The sequence below is a fragment of the Pimephales promelas genome, chromosome 3 (genome assembly GCF_988280905.1).
Source record: "Pimephales promelas chromosome 3, fPimPro1.hap1.1, whole genome shotgun sequence".
In the NCBI taxonomy this organism is placed as follows: domain Eukaryota; kingdom Metazoa; phylum Chordata; class Actinopteri; order Cypriniformes; family Leuciscidae; genus Pimephales; species Pimephales promelas.
This window is the reverse complement of record NC_142771.1, coordinates 25,606,323-25,631,429: the sequence shown is the minus strand read 5'-3', so window position 1 is coordinate 25,631,429 and position 25,107 is coordinate 25,606,323. Positions and strand designations below refer to the sequence as shown.

The 25,107-nt window shown below is 40.7% G+C and overlaps 2 protein-coding genes across 7 annotated transcripts in view; one reads left to right on the top strand and one right to left on the bottom strand.

Annotated features, from left to right (window-relative positions):
- Window positions 1-1,428: 1,428 nt before the first annotated feature.
- nacc1a (nucleus accumbens associated 1, BEN and BTB (POZ) domain containing a) lies at window positions 1,429-15,457 on the bottom strand. Of its 5 annotated transcripts, none has more exons than XM_039686261.2 (6): window positions 15,321-15,457; window positions 10,372-11,388; window positions 8,797-8,967; window positions 7,178-7,283; window positions 6,998-7,095; window positions 1,429-6,078 (listed from the first exon to the last, which is right to left on the bottom strand). In XM_039686261.2, exons 2-6 carry the CDS (start codon window positions 11,357-11,359, stop codon window positions 5,771-5,773), a joined length of 1,671 nt encoding a protein of 556 aa, XP_039542195.1. In that variant the 5' UTR covers window positions 11,360-11,388; window positions 15,321-15,457; the 3' UTR covers window positions 1,429-5,770. The 5 variants fall into 5 exon arrangements, with proteins under 5 accessions (XP_039542195.1, XP_039542193.1, XP_039542196.1 ...); XM_039686259.2 differs by lacking the exon at window positions 15,321-15,457 and adding an exon at window positions 14,623-14,837; XM_039686262.2 differs by lacking the exon at window positions 15,321-15,457 and adding an exon at window positions 14,114-14,322.
- The window catches only part of elfn2b (extracellular leucine rich repeat and fibronectin type III domain containing 2b), an 89,765-nt gene continuing 79,937 nt past the window's right edge, over window positions 15,280-25,107 (top strand). The window contains exons 1-2 of one of the 2 annotated variants that reach the window (XM_039687013.2): window positions 15,280-15,417; window positions 21,896-21,959. The gene's annotated coding sequence lies outside the window, so the exon portion shown is untranslated. The remainder of the gene's footprint in view (window positions 15,418-21,895; window positions 21,960-25,107) is intronic. The other variant, XM_089128593.1, reaches the window with a different exon arrangement.

Here is a 25,107-nt window from a genome sequence, read left to right as displayed (position 1 = left end):
TTTTTTGTTGTTGTTGTCGACTAAGTACTAAATTAATCACCAATACATCTAGACTATCAATGACCTTTAAAAAATGTGTAAAAAAATCATCCTGACTGTTTTATTGTAGACTGCATTTTATCTGTTTTAAATAATTGCATTTTTTACTAAAATTATATATTACATTATATAATTACTCGACATTACAGCACAATGACAAACGCTTTATTAGTCTTTGCATGTTCCTAGCATGGGTTAATAGATAGACTACATTTATTATTCCCATGGATATTGTTAGCTTCCTCGTTATCTTATGCCCATAAAAGGAACATCCGCTTGTCGGTCCGCTCTATGGAAAACCCATGATGCGTGGGCATGTTCATGCTACTTCCTGTTGCCTTATTTGCTTCAAGAGGTTTCGTCATGGCCAATAACCCCACACAACACGAGCGCGTCAAGCTTCCTCTCTGCCCATTTACGGGTGGATCCAGCTGTTTTCGCGTAAAACGTATAAACACCACCATTTTATCGAACGTTAGATCCCCAGATGTTGTTTAACCAAATATACATTTTCTAAATTCAGTTCACATTCGATTTACTTTCAGGATGAAGCAACTGTAAAATTACAGAGGCTATGGTAAACCCTAACAAAATGTTTTGTTTGGCTATCAAAAAGGCAGTTGATCTATCGATGGGAAATAAGAACAATGAAATGTGAAATTGCATTCTCAAACTGGATTGCAGACATGATCAGGTTGTGTTAAGAAAGGTTGCACAACCCAAGTAATTCTCTGAGATCGGGTAAAGCTATACAGTTTATGGATTACCTCTCAATAACCTCCCAATGTCAAATCGTAGGCTACATTGAGTTATTTCAGAGTTCATTGAAATATATACATCGACTGAAGTATTCCACTAAATATAAGTGTGGTTGGCTAAAGTATATCTATAAAAGTTGTGTGCCTTAAAGACAGTCAAAAGTTTTTTTTTTTCCCCTCCCCAACAACTTAAATTATTAGCTTCAATTTTACATAACATTGACTGCTTTCAGTGAAGACCTCCATGTTTAGTCAAGGTGTATTCACTCCTAAAGGACTGCAATTAGATTGCATATTAAACATACTATGTGCATTTTCAACTCAGTGGTTTGAGTCACACACACTTCCACGGGGACTGCAAGATTACTTTTTGTAAATAATTAAAACACTTAAAAAACGATCAGTACATTTATCTTTTTTCCAATACAAATATCTATAATTTTTAAATCAAATTACATTTATTTATGAAGTAAATATATTCAGATAAGATATTATGTCTTATTTTCTTTAAAAAAAAAGAAAGGAAGTCTTGTTTAAACCTGGAAAAGAGATCTGCAAATGGGTAATACATATATATATATATATAGAAAGAAAGAATAGTAAATCAAATAAGGCACCAAAGAGACAAAAATCTTTGTTACAAACTTTTATTAAGATATTCAGCTGTATCCTTTGACTTTTCTCTTACTCATTTTTACAGTAGTTAATGTGCAATTACTTTTGATAATATTGGGTCACAGTTAGGGATTCACAAAGTTATTGGCACTTTGAACACAGACAGAATGGAGTGGATGAGCACTGGCGTTACAGGGTCAGTGCATGAGCACAGCTGGGTATGGGTTACAACTCATGCTGAGAGTGCACGACTAACAATCAAACTTCATTAGTGCTTCTATGTAATATACAGTATATAGATTTGTATAGGGATGTAGTCATAGAAAGTGAGACACTGCATCGTAAAAAAAGAAGTTCACAACCTGTTTGTTGTTTTGAGTGTTCAAGCGAGCTGATGTCATCACCCATCCTGTCTGTATTTCTCTGTAATTCGTGATACCATGTCCGGACATCAATTTGCCGAGCTGTCACACGTTACTTTACCAAAACATTTGCAAAGTTGGGTTATAATCCATCTCATTTCAGGGAAAAGACTGAAAGCAGAGTGTTGGGGTGTGCTGGAAGAGAACGCAACACGCAGAGAAAGAGGTGAGCATCTTTTTGTGGTATGTCTGTTATTTAGAGTGGAATATAGCAATGCTGCATTCTGGGTAAAGAGGCTTAGACTGACCAAAAAAAAAAAAAAAAAAAAAAAAAAACCCTGCAAGCTAAAGGAAAACCTGCAAAATGCAGCGAGTCCATTGCTTCAAAACAGACGGGTCCGGTTTCTGCCTTTGCAGAGAAGACAGTCACTATTTATAAAAGAGTTCAATTTTTAATACACCACTCCATACTCTCTCTTGCAAGCTGTCAGCGATCCACCAGGTTACAAATTCACAATGATCTACAATGTACAGTACTCCAACAAACTGTGTTACAAGGAAGAATGACAAGACTTATGGGCAGTTAAACTTTCACGCTCTTTCTCCACCTTCACAGGCGTCTGCCATCGAACTGCTCTGTGCTCCGTGACACAGTCAGACTGAATTGCAAGGTGCTGAGGAGCACGTCAATGAACGCGAACCCCAGAAAAAGGTGCTTTACTCGGGCACAGAGAGCAGACAGATAGGCAACGTGATATGGACATCCTGGCCTTTTTTTTGATTAACACTGGTCCCTTCATTCCCTCTATATACTTGCCTTAAGAAACCTTTCATACCAGGCGAGACGTACGATTTTCCTAAATAAAAATAAATCTTTAAAGGTGAAATGTGTAACTTGAAACTAATTCACAAAAACAATGATTTCAGCCTCTTCCGGGCTGGTTGTGATGCTCAAACAAACAGAGCAACTTTTTGATAGCGCCACAGTGTTACACCTTTCGCGAAAGATCAACCATCAAATGGCTTACTTTTAGCATTTTAACATTGAAAAAAATTACACACGTCACCTTCAACTTCCCAGAAGGAGAAAAGCCATCTTTCGTGGCCACTAAAAGTCATCTTTCTCAGTTATGACACCCCCTGGTGTTGACTAAGTAGTAAATTCAAGCCGCAGTAACAACACACAGACAGCAGGTGGCGCATGGACACAGCGGTTCCTCTCCAGCGACGCATGCAGCATATGTGATCTGTGCCATCAAAATGGAGGACGCATAAACACTGGCACAGTCATAGCCGGCGAGAGGAGAGAGAGGAGCGCCGCCACTCCATGCCCTACCCAGATACACACGCAGTCCGTCTCTCGCAGTCCTCCTGAAAAGGCACCAGTGACCCAGCAGGCCTTTAACATCTAAAGAATAGCACACATAGCACCAGTTCATCCCTCACCGTGCCCCCACCCACCCAGCACTTTAGTCGATAAAAAGAAAAAAAAAAATACTCAGTACTCTATCTTCAGTCAAACAACTCTATATTGTATCCTTAAAAAACTTGGCAAGTCAACTCTTCACCTTGAATTAGTAGTAGTTGAAAAGTAAATACAGTACACGTGGTCTGCTAAAAGAATGGAGAAATGAACACATGCACATTCCCAGGTGTTGATTTCGCAGGATGTTATACATTTCTACACTAGAGTCATTATTGTCTTCTGGTCCAAAAGAAAAAGAAAAAAATAGGTCACCGGTCAGACCAGAACCAGACTCCATTTAAGACATAAACTTACCAGGAGTTCACTTTATTTGCTATGACTCTAAAGCATGAAAACAAAACAAGAATTTCCAGATATACAAACAGCAGGTAAGCCAGACTTGGTTATGCAAATAAAAGAAAACATTTTTAGCTAAAACAAGAGGGGTGAAAGACCTAATGTAAGCCTTCCATTAAAACGACCTGTTAAAAACGCGGTCAAAATCTGTTCAACAGTCTCTTCGATATTTACATCAGTATTCAACATGGCCGGCCGCAGACACAGGGGTGCATCCTGTTATGGGCCAGATACCGACACATACACATCCATGAAGTTTAGTCCAAAAACCATCGATTACGCTCTACAAAAAAAGGTGCACAATCCACCACTCTCCTCTACAAAAAGGTGCAAAAGGCTCTAGTTCAGTCTACGAAAAGGTGCAAAGAGTTCCATTTCTTCAGAAAGGGGGCGGCTACTGTATGTGTCCCAGGAGATAAACACATCACTTATTACAAACACGCACGGCCTACCAATTCGGGCGTGAAAGATTAAAATCGCCTAAAGTATCGTATTTCTGTTTATGCGCGGCATGTGCATATAAAACCCATGCCTGAGTGCACATTAAGACATCACATGCAATCCCATTCAAATCCTGATGGAAATCTGGATTATGCAAAAGTTCATGGGTTACGGCTAGCCTTCAGACATCCGAAGAAGCCTCCGATGCATAAACGCGGAAACAAACACCCTAAATCCCAGAATCAACACATCACCCACATGCAAATACACAGTGCCAACTATGTGCAAGGAATGTATACAGATGGTGACTTGTGTGGACACACACATGCTTGCCTAAGCGAGCACACACACACACACACACACACACAGCTGCCCAAACAGGGACATGGGCAACATGGAGAGACTTAATCATTCTGCTCCTCCTCTCCTGGGACACAGGCAATGTAAACCCTCCTCCACTCCCAAACACACACAAAGTCAGGCCCAAACCTTAAGACAGTAAAGTGACTAACAATAAGACGCACAACCTCCTTCCCCCTGGGCTGTAAAAGCATGTTTGTGTGCGATAATGGGGGAAGAAAGCTAAAAGGTTTACACGCAGTTTTTATGTCCTACACAATTTTTCTCTTCTGTTCAGGGGATAGTTCATCCATTTCTGTCATCATTTACTCACCCTCATGTTGTTCTTAAGAAGATATTTTAAAGAATGCTTCAACTGTTGTTGTGCAAACGCAACGTCAGCGGGGTTGAAATTACCGTATTAATTGCGTCACTGTTCAAAACAGCCAAACGAATTCTGCTACAGAAACGATGGTAATCCAGATAAAAGCCAAGCACCATTCTTTAAAATGTAAGATAATCCTTATGCAAAAATATTCCTCATTATTCTCAATATTCCCATTTAAAGCCCAATAACAAGGTGTCTCTTGAGGGGGAAAAAATAAAAAATAAAGATTTTAAAACAATCCCTCTCTCTCAAGCTCAAATGGTGTGAGCAGATAAATATATTTTCATCCTTTACAGTCCTTAATCAACTCTGAATTCATATAAATCACACACAGTGGAACAAGTACAAGGGGAAAGGAGAAAATGGCGACATAAAAAAAAAACAAAGAACGTGGCAGACTAATATCCCACATATATTTTGGGAGGAATGGAAGGAGAGGAGGATATCAGATTCTTTCCATTTTAGACAGAGCGAGAGACAGAATATGCCACCTACTTCTCCTCTCCTCTCCTCCCTCACTACTTTCTCCATCTGCTGTTCCTTTAGATCTTATGACAAGCATTTTTCCTGTCTCTCTCCTGGGCCAAATACAATCGGCTAGTCCGACATAGCCAGGTAGCTACAAACTAATACATTCAAATTCAGTAGAGTGAGATCAGGGAACATCGGGCCTCCAGTCGCAATAACTTTTCCTGCTCCTAATTATGTATTCCTATAGCATCGGTGACTAGATTTACTTGCTGAGCATGGAGGCAAAGGGGATCTTCTGTGCAAAAGAGGGTTATTCAGCAAAAACAAAAATGATTGAAAAGAAAATAGCGCCCCTGGTAAAAACCCCACCGAGTTCCTCCCGACACTAGACCGTGCTATCTCCAATCTCCTACCCGACTCTCCCTTTCCCATCCCAGGCAAAAGCAGCAGAGCCCAGAGTCACGCAGCGGGGTGGGAGGCAGTAAGGAGGTGGGGCGGCAGAGGGGATGGGGCAGGGCTTTCCTCGCCAGGTCGCTCACTGAAACAAAGTGCCGTTGTCTCCGCCCACACCCTGCAGAGACTCGCCCGAGGATCCTCCGGTCTCCACCGAAGCGCCGCCCTCCAGGCTTGCGGTCTCAAAGGTAGGCTCGCCGCTGAGGCCGTCCGCTTCCATCTTGATGCTGTCGGGAAGGAAATTGGCATAGGCGTCGCCCTCCGCCATCAGTAGCTTCAGCTTGGGGATCCAGCTCTTCCTCACCACACGCCGAGCGTTAGTGCACATGTCCGCCGCAATGGCGTTCATCTCGCTCTCTTTAAAGCTGGTGGCGAAGTTCTGGCAGTAAACTGTTGACATACGGGAGGGAGTCAATTCTAAAAGGCACGCTCACACCAAAAATAACTAAAACGACAATTATATCAGCATCCACAACCATAGATGATAACGTTCTAGTGGCATCATGATTCGCTTCAATACACAAAACTGAGCTCACAATACTTTAAACAAAGCTTTTTTTGGTTTACTTCTAAGACACGATGAACAGTAAACAAAATGTACGGTGGCTGGTTACATTAACTGCTAAAACTAGTCTTACAACTTAGTCATCTAGTTTTTTTTCTTCAAGGTAGGTCAAAAAACGTCTAAGTTACATAAAAAGGTAGATTGGTCTAATTTGAATCCAAAAAGCAAGACTGATTAGCCCTAAGGATGAAGAGATGTTGGTAACACTTTACAATAAGGTTCATTAGTTTACATTAGTTAATGTATTTACTAACATGCACTAACCATGAGCAATGCATTTGTTACTGCATTTGTTCATCTTTGTTAATGTTAGTTCATGAAAATACAGCTGTTCATTGTTTGTTCATGTTAGTTCACGGTGCATTAACTAATGTTAACAAGATTTTAATCAAGTATTAGTAAATGTTGAAAATAACATTAACAAAGATTAACAAATGCTGTATATGTGCTATTCATTATTAGTTCATATTAACTAATGTATTTAACTAATGTTAACTAACGAACCTTATTGTAAAGTGTTACCGAAATGTTTATAACTGTATCCATCTTATTTTGATAGCATTTACTTTTATCATGAAAATGTTTCATGACACCTCTTAAGTCTAATTTCGCGAGAATCACCCAACTGCTGGTTGGTCAGACTAGTTCAGTGGGGTGTATAAAAACTTTATCTTTACAGTTATTGTACTTCGTGTAACAGGCCTTCATAGGTACGCAAATGAGTGCAAAAGATCAGGAACTCACACTTGACAGCGTGCAACACACGGCTGTCCAGCGGCTTACGGCTGGGGTCATTGGTGGAGGAACGGATGCCAGTTCCACAACTGTTGGCCAGAGTGCTCCTGTGGCAAAAAGAAACAGGAAAGTTAGAGGCCTTACACTTTCACTATTATGGAAGACATCTTTAACGTTTCTCAGACTTACCTATCGAAGAAAGCAGCCAGCAGCCTCCTCAGAAGGACTTTGTGCCTGGTCCCTGCACTGACGTGACAGTTCATCAGCTGAGCTCGTGAAATGTACACACTGGTGCCTGTGGACCAAATACATGACAAGTGACTACAGTGGCTCAATCTTAAGTTTATCAAGTGTCCAAAAAACTTTTTGTGCAAAAAAACAAAACAAAAAATAACTACTTCATTCAGGTTACACTACGTGAAGTCACTTGAGACCATAGAGAATAAAATGAATAGTTGAAGGTCGTTATTTTTGTTTTGTTTTTAACAAAAAGAACTAAATAATCGATCGGCTCCAAATAAAGAGCAAATTGGCAATATTAAACGTGCATGAAACAATTTCTCTCGTGTTATAATATACACATATGCTGCTGTTTTGGTGATTGTTGAAACAAAACGCTCACCAAAGCTGCATTAATTAATTCATTTTAAAATTAAATATACTTTTAAATGAGATGTATTATTTAATGTCTTTGTAATTCATTAGAAATGTCTTTCGTCACTTTTGATCAATTCAAAGTGTCCTTGCTGAAAATAAGAATTAATTTCTTACATAAGAAAAAAAAAAATCGATTTTACAGTGGGGTCTAAAGTTTCAAAAAAATACCATTCACATTTAAAACCTGGAAATAAGTTTATTAATGTAATTACATTTACATTATACTGGATCATGTTTCTAGACGTTACACTGTATATACACACACTTATAAGATTGCCAGATTGACTGGCTGTTTGTGTCTAGATCTTCAAGATTTCCAGGACTATAGATGAAAAGTCAACCGTCGTCAGTCATTATAATTCAAAATATTGGATTGGGGGGCTTTACTAAAACAACATTTGAAAATCATTCAAGCTTTTTTTTTTTTCCCCATCATGCTCTTAATTAAACATTTTTGTCTTATTTCCATTTTTCCTTTTCACTCTGCCAGAGCTTCATATTTGTTCATCATTTAATGACTTTCTGTCTGACGACATTTTTTTCCCAAAGACCTTTTTATCGTTTGTCTGCTCGTCTTGTTTCAATTCCTCATTTCATTTTCAACTTTATATATTGCTTCATGTCTGGTCTTGTTCGAACGATTTCGTATTTGTAAAGCACTTTGAGCAGCATGTTTATATATGTGACTGGTGTTTAAATAAAGTTTCAGTGATTACTGGAATTCCTCTGTTATGTGTACTGAACAGTTCCAGTCGGACAGCTCAGAGTCACTTAAGGCCACGCATTAAAGCTCATAAAAGCCTCCATTACCTTACAGTCCCTCAACAAAACCTGTTCTACACCACAATACCAAAACACGGCTTCTCCAAACATGGTTGACCTATCAATCACCTCGAGAGATCATTTGCTTTTCATGGGCATTGAACATGACTCAGTTGTATGATGCCAGTTTTACTCCCTATTTGTCTCTTCTATAGATGAATATTATTTTCTCGGCAGATGTTTTTCTTACAGTGCATACAGGGTGATATGACGACTGATTGAGCAACAAAAGAACGATTTATCCCACTATAATACACCTTTCCCTCAAGATGTTTTGGTTTATCGGTTGCGTTTTCTTAAGGACCAGGGTACAATGATCTGACTCAGACCTGAAACTAGCTCCAGTTTCTCTGCAGGGTCACCTTCCTCATAAAGTTTGGGATGACAGCGGTTGCCGATCTGAGCGATGAGCTCGGCAGGGAGAGAGGCGAGATCCTGTCGGCCGCGCATCCTCGGCCGCGTCTCTGAGTGGTCCGGGAGGGCCTCCACACGCTCCCCCGCTGAAGATGAGAGAAAAAAAAAAGAAGAGAAAGGAAGTTTATGGAGAGTAGAGAAAGTGTGAAGACAAAAACGTGATCTTGCCACGCGCTGTCTAGACAGTTGTGAAGATTAAACCAGCACTCAGGTCTTTTGACTCTTGAGAAACAGATAGATAATAAAGACCTCTTGGGACTGAGACTAATAAAAGACCTGTGAAATCCAAAGGCATCAGAACACATTCAGTTTTCATGCTGTCTGAGAGAAGATAAGACCTTCTGATCAAATATTCATGAGCTTCAAACAGTTGAAGCATTTTAACAAAAAGTGTGAATTTAACCATGATGATATTCCTACTTAAGAAACACAACAGAGAGTAGACAATAGTTAACTTGTTAAAATGGAAGCCAAAAAAAAAAAAAAAAGCAAGAGCCTGTATAGATTACAACACGTACAGGATCAAAGGAAGTGCTGGTGTGGGAAGTGCTATTTTAAAACTTAAATGAAAATTCTGTCATCATCAAACCTCCATGACTACTTTTTTTCTTCAGTGGAACATTTTCTTTCGAACCGGACTGGACTGGAACTGGCTTTTTGTGTCATTATTCAATGAAAAACATTGATGAGATGACTTGATGAGAGAATTTGTAAATTATTTTTGAGTCAATCTTTTCAAAGAATCGGTTGACACAGTTCACAAAACTGGTTTGAATTTAAGTGAACAAAAGTGAAAGCGAGGCCGGGTATGGTAACCCATTCTAGGATATATCTGTCCTCTGCATTTAACCCATCCAAGTTAGACTGACCCAATGAACTCAACTGTAAGCAGCTCACGAGAGGGAAAGTCTGAATAAATAAGAGTTGCGGAAAAAACAACAACTTTTAAACCTTATTGTGATGTACATCGGAGTGTAACAGATTAGTGAAAAAAAAAGACATGTATGGCAAGAATTTGGTCCTATCCATTGGTTGTTGATTGAACTGAACTCAGATGTGGGATTTGCAATCAACTACATAAGTCACCAAAGACAAGCCTGTCGTTTCACCGGAAGAATAGGTTGAAATTTTGATTACAAGGTAAATGAAATATGCATGGATAAATTGTAATAAATAATTGTATTTAACAAAGGATTTCTCGCACAAAGCTATTGTATGGCTTCAGAAGACTTGAAATACAGTGCAAGAGTCATAGTGACAACTTTTAAAGTGCATTTTTAAGTCTGAAAGCTCCATTTCAGATTCATTGTAATTGCATGGAAAAGACTACGAGTACATTATTAAAACTTCACCTGTTCTTTTCCATGGAAGAAAAAGTCATCATACAGGTTTGGAACAGCATGAGGTAGAGTAAATGATTATAAATAATGACTCAATTATATAAATAACTTTAAGTGTTTCCATTTCATGCAGAAGGGCTGTGGACTCACCTGTAGCTCCCACGTTTAACATGCTGTACATGGTGTACATGTTGCAGATCTGCCTGTACTGCTCTTCAGTGCCATCATCCACCACCTCTTCCTCTTCCTCGTCGTCATGGTAAGAGATGGGGGAATCGCTGGCATAGGCACTCAATGTACCGGGGCTGGTGCCTTCAGGAGTGGCACTGCTCGTGCCGTTGCCGTTGGTGCTGCCGCCGCTACTGTGACCCCCCTGACCCATTCCTAGACCCATACCAAGTCCCATGCTACTTTGCTGCTGGATGGCGCTTCCACGTGCCATCTCTTGGGAAAAGCGGGCGGCCTTCCTCATCCCTCCTCCTCCGGCTGTTCCCGAGCCTCCGCCACCTTCCCGATTGCTTCCTTCCCAGAGCCGCTTGGCCACCGGCGCGCACACCACAGAATAGGGCGAAGCCTCCGGTTGCTCCGTCTTCACCCGAGACACCAGGGGCAACGGGGTCAAGCAGGAAGTGGGCCGACTGGCTGAGCCGCCTCCGTTTGCCGAGGCCCCTGCTGCCGTCTGGGTGACGGGACTCTGAGGCTCCGATGGAGGAGTTTCTTCGGTGTGGAGGCCCTGCGAGTCGCAGCTGGGCGAGCTGACCTTCAAGAAGAACTCTGTGCCCTTCTCCATGATCTGCTGGATCTGGAGAAAGCCAGCCGTGTACATGAGCAGAAACTGGTCTCCGACGTTCATGCTGAGACGGCCGGTGTAGCAGAAAGCCAGGATCTGCTGAAAGCTCTGCGGCTGTACGGCCGGGGGCAACTCCACCACCGTAGGGGTTTTGCTGCCCGCGCTGCTGTTGAAAAGGTCACGGAAGTAGGAGCTGCTGGCTGCCAGCACGGCGCGGTGAGCTTTAAAGGTGTGTCCTTTCACCACCACGGACACGTCGCAGTACAGGCCCTGTAGCCGCTGCTCGTTCAAACACTCCAGGACATTGTTGCCGAAGTTTGGGATCGCCATCTGAAGGGTCTGAGCCATGGCGCTATGGCCAGCACCACCAGAGAAATCTGAGCGGCACCAGAGGAACAGAAGGAGGGAAAGACAGATGGAAGAGAAAGAAAGAGATCTTTGTCAGCAGCATTCTCTCAGCAGCACAGTAGTTCATCCCTCAAGACTCATTGCAACCGTCATACGCCTTTAAAGCAGCAAAATCCACTAAATCTAACATCATTTACTGCAGAGACACAAACGGTCATTGGCAACAGGCTGATGCATTAAAAGGTGGTGAAATGTATAATACCCCAGGGATGAGCTATAGGCACCTTCAGCAGACTGGCCTAAAACATGCGAACTAATAGGGTGGTTGGCGAGCCGCCTCTAAAATCCTGTGAGCAGGATGTGACTGCTAATCTGAATGAGATGGTGATTCAGCTGAGACAGAGATAAAATGGCACTCTTTACAGTACTACATCAGGGGAGGGAGAGAGGGGGAGAGTGCGAGAGAGATACTAAACCAGTGATTGAGGTCATAGTTGAGGAAGAGGGTGGAAAACAATGGGCTCTGACTAACACTGCAGTCAGTCTTATTACTGCTAAATGTGACTCTATGAGCAAAGCCATGATTACAGCTCACAGCCGTGCTGCTGGGGAAATTCATTATAACCTTAACTTTCTACTTTAAAATAGGCTGTTCAAACATTTTACAAGTATGAAGAGTTATAACTGTGGTCTGTTACATTTTAAGCAACAAATACACTTTGGGGCTTTGGGGGGTGTTTTTGCAAGTCAGCAGAACTTTCTGAGGGGGGACAGATTGACATTTTTCCATCAAAAGAAAAATGGTTGCTTATTGTTCAGCAATCGTTAGGTGAAGTAAAAACAGCCCTCAAATCATGACAGCTAAACCAACACGGCAGAAGAACACTGCGATGTGATATACTTCACACATTAAGATTAGACAGTGGTAGGCAACACATCTGGCCGGGCACATGTTTCCCACACAAGCCATCACATTAAAAATCACTGAATCTGATCTGATCACACAGAACTAACAGGACGTTCGTGGTAAAAGAAGTACCCTCTTTGTCTGACTTCAGGCTCACTCCCCCCTCCCTTGCATGCACACACACAAGCCATAGACATCAGACAAAACGGCTTGTTTACAGTTGGCCAGAGAGCTGTGGCACACATACACACTGAGAGGCCCAGGGTTTATTTAAGAAGCTTTCCCTTGGGGTGGGGGAGGAGAGGGACACCTTAGGTACAGTTATTATGGTGTGTGTGTGTGAGAGAGGGGGGCACAACATTTGAAAGACTGTCCTCACAACTCAAACTGTCTGTTTGAAACTTTCAACATGCAACCAATTGAGTATTGGAGTCTAAAAACACCTAGGCCTAAATAAAATAAAGTAATCTTAGAACTTCAATCTTAATTTATTTCATGCACTTTTTCTCAATGGCAAATACCTTAACTATTATGTACATTTAGGTAAACCGGGACCTTTTTAGGCAGTCAACATGAAAAAGTGATTTACTTATTTTCAAAAGTAATTTCAAACTAAATGTCAGTCAGTGGTTCTCAACCCTTCTAACTTCAAGATTAACAAATAAAAAAACTATTTTTGTAGATAATGTTATTGATAAAGTTATTCAAGGAAAAAAAAATTAATACAAAAAGCTGTTTCTTTGGTGCTGAAGAACATCTCTGTTCAACTAACCTAGAACTTTGTGAAATGTAAAATAACAGAAAAATATCACCAAAAATTGAGAGAAAAAAATGCCACTACAGATATTTTAAATACAATTGTTGACAAGAGACAAATGATAAAAGTACATTTTGTTCAACAAGGTTGTATGCTGCACACACACCAAACATGACTGAGTGACAGCTCAGCAAAATATCCCTGATTTTCCATTACAGTAATTTGAAGCATGTTACACTATTTATATTACATTTACATGTATATTACATGTTATTAGCAGATTTTGCTTTTTTATTGTTAAAATAACACTCAAATATAATGTGACTGGGGGCCCCCCTTAGCAAGTTTACTAAGTGCCCTTGTGGGACCCGGGATCCCAGTCGAGAACGAAAAAATACAGCACAGCTTTAGAATCTGTCTCATACTGTCATGTCAAGCCTGTGTGATGGAGTGCAGACGCAGCCACTGAATATACGACGGTGCATAAACTAACACTAATTCAACAATGCTGAACAGTTAAGTAGAATATAAGTAACTAATGAGCAAACCTTTGGCCGCCAGCCCTGCCAGTACAGCAGTGTTATGAGGCTGTGTCGGCGGCAGGCTTACCGTGTGTCACTCAATCTGCCCGTCCGTCCGGAGTTCTCCACTGGCACGGGCCGTGAAGGGGGGTGAAGAACGATGGCAAAAGCGCCCACTATGAGCCACTCTGTGAGAAATGCAGCACCTACATGCGAACGAGCGAGCGAGCAATAACGCAGTGGGGGGGAACGCCGCGACGCACTGAGGGCCGCGCGAAACGAGCAAGTTTGCCGCTCTTGTCCCGTCTTTGCCAATGCACCGAACCGAGAGCGAGCGTGCCTACATCCTCGGGCCTAGACGGGTCCGTCTCGTGCGCGGTACCGCTGAAATGAGGGTTCGCCCCGTTCTCCACCCCACTCAATTACAACGGCAACACTCAACAATCTCTAACGACTGAATGAGCAGGCGGTTGTTAGCATCCTTAAATACCCAAGTGCATACTTTTCAGTCAACGGAATTTCAAAGTTAATGTTCCATGGCGATTTGCGCGCTAGTTCGGATACCCCACCTTATCTTATTTCACAGACATCAACAGGTCATCCCGGGACAAATGCACGAACTGGGGGCGAGCCAGACTGAACCAGCGCTGACAGCAGGGGGGGTCAGCTAGACTCCGCCAATAAGAAAATGACTGAACTACTCGCCGTCGCCACAACAACATCAATCACGCTCAAAGTGGTCTCTTCAAACTACATGCACAAATATGAGCCTTTCGGTTAACAGATTAAAGCGATCCCGGAAATCAGGTTTTTAAATTAGCCAGATCTGACTCCGGAACATCTGCCAGCGCGAGCGTTCAGCCATGTCAGTGAGGTCGGTGAAGTGGTTAAACTTTTTGTTGGTACCATTAGTCTGTGCCCATCCCCCACCGCACACCTTCCCCAAAACAATGCCCCCCAAACACTTCAGCGCCATCGGATTTCAGCCAAAATGCCAGGACAGCCGCTCGCGCGCCGTCCTCGCGTGTCACGCAGCCTCACATGACCTGCTGCGGGGATTCGAAGGCAGGATACTCACCCCTAGCTGGAGGCCGTTTCAAAGTGTTTCAATGGAGTCCGCCGCGCTCGCTCTCCTTCACTCTCTCGCCTCGTCTGTCTCGCGCTGGAAACAGCCATTCATTGTGGGCATAGGCGCGAAGTCGATCGCAGAGCCATCGAGCGCGAACTCTTTTTCCAGCGGGATCCGGAGCGCAGAGCCACTGATCATGCATAGACTAGACATGACTCCCCATCGTCACTCAATCGCATGATCATCACAGGCGCAGCCTCAATGCCAGGAGACCTATCCAGCGTCGAGATGTATTTGCGCATAGGCTGGCACAGCAACAGCTAGAGCCACCGCCTCGTTTCCATACGTGCGCAAAAAGTAGGCCATGCCTCTACGTCTCGCCACACAGATCTCCAATGTAGAGCACGCAGAGAACGCCATGAACTCGGAACAGCACACCGCGAGGGAACGTTAACATCAAGTTTGCTTATTTGGAAACAACGTTTAGTGTTTGGGGGGGTTTACTGCGTCCTGAAATGCGTAGCATCTGGACATTTTCTTTTAATATTTATCGCATATTTAATTAGAGTAAGATCTAAAATTCCTGTATATTGCATTTTAACAGCCCCATATAAAATAATCTCTAAAAATATTCAAATGAGTCTTGTGGGCGATTCTTCATTGGAAATGCTCGTCAAGAAATTTTATGGGAACCATAAAATACTCACTGTTGGCTCGAATAGTCCATGTAAAATTGCCCGCATAGCCTATCTATGAGCGCGTGACGTCACATGCTGACCCTATAGATGTCCTTACATTACCCCGGTGAGCTACATTTCCAATTGCATTTTTGTGTCTGAAAACGTGCGCTCGGGCTTCCGTAGTCACGAATTATTGAAAGTGAAAACACTGGGTTGCCAGATTGGTGTATGTTTATTATAATTCCACTGCAAAATTTGTTTATACCCTTCTGTCCATCTCAACAGGAGCACTAAACCAGGCCAGTAGAACTAGAACTAATGTAATTTGACTCCTATGTCTTTATAGTAAGCCTACATTCATTTTTGTGTGTATAATTTATGATATTTACACATTATCCATAATGTCTAAATTTCACATTACTGGTAGCCTACATAAAAAATAAAATATAAAACATTACTGGCTGGCACATAAACGGAATAAACGTGTTGAATTAAGATTAAATTAATTTGTATGATAACAATTATAAAACTAATGAGGTGTTGAATGTATCAATAACTTAAACATTTGGTTGTAAACTAGTTTGCAAAACTACAATTTGCAAAAATGTAATTATAAATAGGCCTATACTGTTCTATTTAATCAAACTGGCCTGGCCTTTTTTGGACATATAGTCATGTCCAAAGTGTATCTGAAAATTTATAAATAAATAAGATTTTCATTTTCAGGCACCATGTTGTACCTTTTGTGGAAAGTCCCGGTGTGAAATGTATACATTGGAATTTTCAAACAAAAAGGAACACTGCCCTCTAGTGGCATTATTATAGTACCCCCGGCGGTTGCAGAACGTTTTATTTTTTCATTTGAGAAGCTCATCTACTTACCACTTTTATATTAGTCTCTGAATCCTCTGCATTTCAATATTTGACCATATAAGGGTCCAATTATTACTTTTCATTTACTAGATGTGCACGGCTTGTTGTTACAGAGATAGGCAGGTGTCTAACTCAAGTTGTTAGTTGTTATTTATTTCAGGCTGCAATGCTTCCTACTGCACATCAGAAGCATTTAGCCATAATCATGTACTATAATCATACTTGCTGAGCAACATGGACGTTTTTGTTGCCTACAATGTGTTAATGTAGACAGTAGGCCTTGATTTAGGCTACTCACTGCATTAGTTTTGTGCATTTATGTTACTATTAATATTTCACCTATTAATTAGGCTACTTTAGTAGTTTGGTCATATGTTATGCGTCTGCTACATTTGGATGTGAGAATCAACCTACTAACTACAAAATTTTGATGTGTTCAGCATCTGCATAAAAAAACACTTAGACCTAGGCTACAGTAAATTTGTCACCACTGACGGCAGCTGCCGTACGGCTGTGTTTGCCTGCTGAAAATGACATCCATAGTTTATTCACAGCTTGAGCACAGATTGTCTGGAGAAAAGAGTCGTCCACTGACAGATGGCAAGGGCAGAGATGGGAATCGCTTCAGTTTAGGGAAACCATATCATGTAAGACCGATTGATTGACTTCTGCTCACCACTTGATGGCAGCACGTGTCCATTGAAACTTGACGCTGAAGAAACATCCAGTGGAATGAGGAACAAATTAACCTTATGGGTCACACACGTAACGTAAGGACCCTGATAATCTCTAGAAATCTGCTAACTACAGATCTATTTGTAGAATGAAATGCTGTTTTGAAAATGGTTGCCAGCAATTAGACTGTGGTATAGGCTACAACATGTTCTCTAGAACAGGTTTCAGGTTTCAATCCATGAGATGCCATACCCCAAATATGATCACACTGATGCAAGAGCCATCCTCCTTAAATTTCAAAGGTTTTTTTTTCTTCTCTTTTCCACAGACTGTACACTCCCATGTGGGCATAAACAAACACATTCAGCTTCCGCTTACTTTTTATTATCCAAAACATCTGAAACAATTCTTCTGATTCTCCCGTTCTCAGATATTCATACATCAGACGCCTTAGCTTGTTCTCTTCTTTTTTGAGATGTCCTAGCTCGTCTTGTGTGTCTTTGGTCATTGCTAATTATGTCTTCCCATTCTGCTGACAACTAACAGCATTCATAAAGACCAAACTTAGCATAGCTATTAAATTTAATAATGAAACATTAGTGTGAATTTAAGATGGAATGTGCTACTGAGCATCCTACAATAAACAAGTAGACCTATAGCTAAATCATTTTCATCCCTTCCTAGGACTCTCGTGGATGAGTTTCTTGTCTACTTATGGAGTTGTCAGGTTTTCTATGTCCTATACCCGAACGGTCCTCTGTACTATGTTTCTTAAAGAGACAAACAAAAATTCGCAAGTGTGCTGAATCTGAGAAGGACATGCTTGTTGAATGGATGATAACAGAATGAACAAGTGATCGAGTGAGTTTTCCACCACAGCAGAAGTCTATCAACAGCCTTTGCTATCTCAGCATGGGTTCATTTATTCATGCCATCATTTATTCATCTTTTCTCCTCTACCCATGGTCTCTATTTTCAAAGTGAATTTCAAAGTTCCTCTGTGAGAGGCAGAAACATGATGTTCTTTCTCCAAGAGAGTCTCTTGTCACTTCTCGCTCAACACAAATATAACCTCCATACATAACGTCAGTATCAGGCGTTTTTTAAGTAGCTACTTTGTGGGCCCGTTTTACACATAGTCTGACTGTTATGAAAAAAAAAAAAAATGTGTCTGAGCCTCCGTTGCTCCGACAGATGGACGTGAGAGACTAGAGAGTGATAGGAGAGATGGAAGGGAGTGTGAGATAAGAAGAAAGATCTGCCTTTTTTAAGCAGTGTCACACACTGTATCTTTTTGATACCTTGGCTCATTGCTTCTCACTTCTGCGGCACGTTGCCATGGGAACACAGCTGCAGCACTTGAGTCGTGAGTTGGGGAGGCTGGGGGTTGCTATTTAGTAAACACGTTCACATTTCTTCATTTGATTTAGCAAGTTGGATGGGAAAAATGTGTCTTATACAGAACAGTCATAGCTCTGCCAACGGTGTGATCAGATGTGTTATTTTGTACTTAGAAGCTTGAAATGTTCTCATCTTGGATGGTTTTTACAAGTCAGCTCTCTCAAGGATCACTTTATAGTGCATCCAACTCTCTCTATATTTTTCTATTCATCCCATGATGTTGTACATTTGGGCACCAACATGCAAAGGCAGGGTGGGTGATTTGTTCCAGTATTTATTATTAGTTATGCTGGTTAAAAGCCTCTTCACATCCTGATAGCAATCACTAAGTTAAGTGGTCTAATGCATTTATATATATATATATATATATATATATATATATATATATATATATATATATATATAGTCAGTGGAAGGTGTAGGACCATAAAATATTTGTCTAATCATTGCATTCAGTAAATGTTTAGCATTTCAAAGGCAACACTGTCAACGCTGAAATGAATCTGCAGCAGGTACAGGTTAGTTCTCTTTAAGTCGTTTATGTTAATTATTATTGTAACATACTGTATGTGCTTTGAGACATGAGGTAGTTTAACGCCATTTCTCGTGGCACTTATGATTGCTCCCAGCTGCTTTGAAGACACTCTGAAGAGAGGGTTGGATGGATCTCATTCTTTCAAAGTTAGTTCGCTATTGCTAGCCACTCTGAAAATTGCTTATTTAGCATTTCTTACACTGACTCAAGGCACAAGTTTTAAAGGCATAGTTCACCCCAAAATAATTTCCTCACCCTCATGTCGGTCAAAACCTGTAAGATTTTTTTGTTTGTTTGTTTTGTTTGTTTGTCTATTTAATAATAATAACAACAATTCATTACATTTATGTAGCACTTTTCTTTGCACTCAAAGCGCTTTAGAAGCATAGAAGGGGGAATCTCCTCAACCACCACCAATGTGCAGCATCCACCTGGATGATGCAAATGGCAGCCATAGTGCACTAGGACGCCCTCCACACACCAGCTACCAGAGAGAGAATGATGAAGCCAATTGGCATATGGGCAAATTTGGCCAGGGTGCCGGGGTTACACCCCTACTATTTTTTTGTAACCACAGAGTTAGGACCTCAGTTTAACGTATCATTCGAAGGACAGTGCTCTTTTGACAGTATAGTGTCACGGTTACTTTACTCGGGCATTAGGACCCACACAGACAACAGGGTGAGCACCCCCTGCTGGCTTCACTAACACCTCTTCCAGCAGCAACCTGGTTTTCTCAGGAGGTCTCCTATCCAGGTACTAACTAGGCCCAGCCCTGCTTAGCTTCAGTGGGCAACCAGTCTTGGGCTACAGGGTGATATGGCAGCTGGTCATATCAGCCTGTACATTTTTTTTTTTTATTATTATTATTTATTTTATTGTTTGGACATAAGCATCTTATTCATTCTTTAGAGTTTGTGTTTCACAGAAGGACGTAACTCATACAAGTTGGGAATAAGAAGAGATCTTGTAAAATAAATAAATAAATAAATAAAGGTTGTTCATTTTTGGTTCACTGAAAAACATCTAACATCCATCCATGAAACCTTTTCATCCTGCATTGCACAAAAGGTTCTTTAAAGTAAAAAGAGGTCCTTGAGATTATTAAAATGTTTTCTCACTAAAGGCTGGAGGAATACACTAGACAATTTTTGAAATCTGAAAATATTTTAAAACACTATACACTTGCTGACTTTGTAAATAGTTACAGAGGAAAACCTGGGCAGGAGAGTCATGACAAATAAAACCAATATTTTTTTTTTTTAAATCGGCTCAAAATGTCAAACAGTTTGATATCCTCAGAATGGATGGAATCAAACTTTGAAGCTAAAAAAATGGGAGTCAGTGACCATTACACACTACACAATTTTCTGTATAATCTGTAAACTCAAAGCTGCAGACTGGCTCTGACTTTCAGCAACTGGTGTCAATTTGTCTAGTCTGTAAATTGGGGTAAACATCTGAGCAAAAGTCAGGTTGTCCAAATATCTCTTTTTTTGAGAGTGTGGGTGGGTGAACTATCATACAACTGCATTCTTCTCCATATCCTTCACGCTTTTATTAAGAGTCCAGCCCTCAGCAGACCTGTTACACATTGCTCATGGCATAATGCCAATATTTTCTACCAGAATATTTTGTCAACCATTTTTGAAGCTGTGATGGACATAGTAAAGAATGCTTGAAGGCTATGCTCAAAATAAGCATATTAGCATCTGGTATTAAGAGTGGTGTATTAGATTTTTCCCTACGTAATTACCTGCTTCTCCAATTGACACCCAAGTGCCAAGACACATAATAAATAAATGAATCTGGGGCGTCTACAATCAACACCCAAGCATCTACAGAATCGTAACTTAATAATCAAACTTAATAATATCTTTATACTTTAGCTCTGCGTCTAGTCGACAACTGGCTTCGAGTTCGCAATCCCTAACTTATTTCCCTAACTATAACTTGCTGTGCAGCAATAATAAACAGACCGATTTCAGCAAATACCTCACAGCCGGAGAATCTCAGACAAATTTCTGAGAGAATCCCACCAGAAAAAATGAATACAAAAACATGCTATATGTGCTATATGTGACGTTCATTCTCGTATGTTACGCGGCAAGTTTGAGCTTGCAAATACCAATAAGATTTGTTCTTATGCGTCAAGCACGTATGATTCAGCTGCTTATATTTAAATAAAAATATTTAAAAACTGTTCATCATCGTAGGAAGCTATCGAGTTTCTCCAGAAAATTCAGCTCGAGGATGTCTTTGTGAACTTCTTGAAGCGACAAAGTGGTTTACGGACTGTCAGTTGAGAGACAGAAATCTGTCAGATTCAAAACAATTTTTATTAAATGTTAAAATTTTAGTTAAACGGAAGACTTATGATTTGGATCAATGTGATGTTTTTTTTTTGTTTGTTTGTTTGTTTGTTTTTTTTGGATGAACTAACCCTTTAAGTAACTATTGAGTTCCTGTGAGAACCAACACAGTCTCATGAAGATGCGTATCTATACCACGAGTGTCATTTCTCGTGGCATTTATACGCCAAAAGTGTTTTTTTCGTTTATATGGTACGCATTAAAAAACCCTGGGTTAGGTTTAGGGGGGAGGGGGGTGGGGAGTTCGTGCGTATTATACGCAAAAAAGTGCGTATATGTACGCGAAAATCGCGTGCCAAATACACGCAAAAACTGTTTTTGGCGTATAAATGCCACGAGAAATGACATTCGTGCCATAGACACGACCTTTCATGAGGGATTCTTCAGAGGTTTCACCAGTCATGGAATTTGAGGAACCTCAAATGGCAGCCTACCTCAAGCAAAATTTATATATATATATATATAAGCACATCAACAGACAAGATTTTAACAGAAAACAATTTAGAGCAGCTCCTACAAGATGATATAGGCTATATTGTATAACACACAGGCTAGGTGAGAGGGTTGATGGTTGGGGGGTGGGGGCTTTAAATAAAAAGTGATGGCATCTTCGTCGGGACGTGGCTGCATATTGCGGTTGGGATCACGCAGGAGTGGCATCATCCCACTGTAGAGAGGTCTACCCCGATCTTCACTCTCTCACTCCCCCTCCCATCCTCATTCTGTATCTCTCCCTGATCCCACAGTGTAGTAAAGCGGATGGGCAGCTAAACAAACAGCGGAATCTTTTCAGAGAAGACACTGACAGAGGTAAGAAACTTTTCTCTATTTATATCACCCAAATTTGCAATAGTCGATGGCAGACATGCCTGGACAGAAAATTTGGACCACCTCTTCTCACCACTGAAGCATCGTAGTTGCCCAGACTGCGCATTGCTCTGAAGAGAAGCCACCTGCACGCGTCGAGACTCACGCTCTGATGAGATCTAGCCTAGAACCCGTCAACGCATTCATGCGTTTCTGGCAGAATGTATGTGCCTCAAAGCGTGTATTTCAGGGCAGTCGTTGAAGCGAAAATATGCAGGTTTGAGGAGATTTTTCTCGTGAGTGTTACTTGTGTGGTGCCATGTATGATCCTGCGTCTCCTCACATAGGATGTAGTTCACTGGAAGCTGGTCTTAATCTATAGCCATGTAAAAAAAACACGGAGAGCGACTGCAGGAGGTGCACTTAGATCGCCACTAACAGATGTGCGGAGAGGATTTGGTATTAATATAGGCTACCATGGCGGGGTTTTGTTGGCGAACTGCGTGACACGGTTTCGGTTCACAGCAGCATTAAGACGATGGAAGGGGCGTTCTCCTTTAGTATTTCATAACTTTGACATGATTTCTTTCATCTCATGTATTATTCATCAGTATGTATGAAAGAATGTCGGTTAGCATTGCGTCTCCATGAACTGTGTGCTGGAATTGCATTCACAGCAGATGATGTGCGTGTCTGTAGGGTGAGACCGAGACATAGCCTATATAAAAGAGGAGAAATATAGCTTGAACATTGAATAGCATGCGTCGACATCAAGTAATTAATGGTGTGACACTGCCTTTGATTTGTCTCTAAGTTTCAGTAGCCTATAAAGTCCAACGAAAAAACCTGTTGGACACGTGTTTTACCTTTATATTTTCTCTTTATATTGTTTCATTTTCTAAAAGTATTCTATTATAAATACAGGCTATATAACATTGAACATTTTTGCTCTTACATTTTATACAGTCGTTATAATGCGTGTGTCCTGGTAAAGAAACAAAGATGGCAATATCCGAAATCCTTGTCCTTTTGGGGATTTTTGTTTTGGTCACCATGAGGAAAACAGCTTATAAATCATAATTGAAATGCAAAAATGCAGAAGGTTTTCTGTGATTTGGTTTATAAGGAGACAGAATACAGTCTGTACAGTATAAAATCATTATGCTTATGGAAAGTCCCCATAAAACATGAAAATGTAATGTGTGTTTGTGCACGTGTGTGTGTGCATTAAATACTAACCATATTTATGCAATAAAGATATGGGTCACTAAGCAATGCTCAAATTGTAATCCGGTCTGGAGCAGCAGGTGTAATCATTTTTACAGTGTATCAGTCAATTCTTATCACAGTGTATTCCTTCTCAATATAGTGAAATAAGTTTTAAAATGGCTAATGAATGGCAATAAATGACTTGTGGAGGTGCTAGCAGAGTTTAGGAGGATTACTATCCCATTGGTTTGCACAGGTGGTTGCCACAGTTTTCGACTCTATCAGTCATTGATACTCAGAGTAATTAGCTCAGTTCCTCAGCCACAGGAGCGCTGTGTTTTCACAGACTGTCCAACAGCTGGACACAAAGGTCAAGCCACCAGCGTTGTGAAGTAGAGGACATTTTCACCATCACCCCGCAAGCTGCATGGTTTGAGGGTGCACAATCTGGTGTTTAAATGTTTAAATGTGGTTGATGCAGCTTGGTGTGTGGTGAAACCAGCGTAAGGAAGGGAATAGGCACTATAGATGATGTTGTTCTTATGCACTTAATGCATCTTTCTCCTCTCTGCATTGAGAGGCAGTAATTATGATGCCAAGCTCAACTGCCCCTTTGTTCCAAATACGTCCCTAAAGATCGAATCCCTGCAGGCTTTCAATGTGCCTTTTAATTAGAGCCTTATAATGATATAAGAGAGACGGAGACTGAGGGACAAAGTATGTGTGTTAAGGGGGAGGGGTGTCTTATATTCTGCTTCGCATTAATGAATAATCGCTTTGATTTAGTAATGAAGACTGTGGCTATTGGACCACAATAATGTTTTGTGTGAAGTGAGAAATGTTCCTGTTTTGTAGGGCAATAGATAATTTTAATCACGTCAATCACACATTTTTAATCATGCTGTTAGTGTGAAAAGAGAGAAGTGCTATTAAGTAACAACGCATTCTCACCCCAAGGCGTCACCTTTGACCATGCTTCAATATTTGACGTTTTAGGCGCCCTTTAGCGTCACTTGCATGACGCGATCCTACGGCGTCATCTAACTGACGCTAAAGGAAAGCGTCAGTAAGAGGACGCGGTTAGGTTTAGGCAATATTATGAAGCTGCAGACTCGGAGCCTGCATCTACAGTCCCCCAACGAGAGTCCCGCATTCTCAGACCCCTCGTTTTTCGAACACAGCGCCTCCTGCTGTTCAAAAGATCGAATAACACCCGCACACAGAGTACAGCGCATTATCCAAATGCAATTAAAAACAATAGGATGCAATATTACGGTCTTCAAATAAATTATCCAATATATATTTGTGTTCCCTGCTTAATGCATGTGTCAAAAAAACAATAACAACCTAATTGTTACTGATGGAAGGGATACAATTAGCAGATTGAACTATCTTCAGAAAAATAGTAGGCTATATTATATTGCTACAATGCTTTTTTTTCCTATATTTTTTTATTCAAATTCCAATTTTTCTTTCAGTTAAACCTATAATGGTCTAATTTAACATTACCATGCTAACATTAGGCTACAATATCTGTTTTTTGATATTTTGAATGCGAAGCAAAACAAATCAGAATAGACAAAACACCAATAATAAACAATCCTGTACTTTATTTAATGATCACCTAAACATCATCTTGCTGTAAAGAAAAAAGGAAGAAAAAACAGTGTTTTGACTTTACTTTTCGTCTTCAATTGCATTAAAAAAAACTCATTAATAAGTCCCTTTGCATAATCATAAAATGATATGTTGCTGGATTCGTCAGGGGCAACTCCATAGGACCGATAGCACATGTCTTATGATGTTTCAAAAAGAAAGAAAGAAAAAAAAGAAAAAATGTTTGCAAATGTTAGTTACTATGTTGCACTGCTCTGTTGAAGTGTCCCTTGAGATGTTTTTGAACTTTGGACAACTTTGTGGGTTTGAAATATATGGGGGCACA

Coding starts and splice junctions, on each gene's coding strand:
- nacc1a (XM_039686261.2), bottom strand. CDS start 11,359: ATGGCTCAGACCCTTCAGATGGCGATCCCAAACTTCGGCAACAATGTC. Junction 7,284..8,796: donor GAAACTGGAGCTAGTTTCAG/GTCTGAGTCAGA, acceptor TTTGGTCCACAG/GCACCAGTGTGTACATTTCA. Junction 6,079..6,997: donor TGTGTTGCACGCTGTCAAGT/GTGAGTTCCTGA, acceptor GTATGTCAACAG/TTTACTGCCAGAACTTCGCC.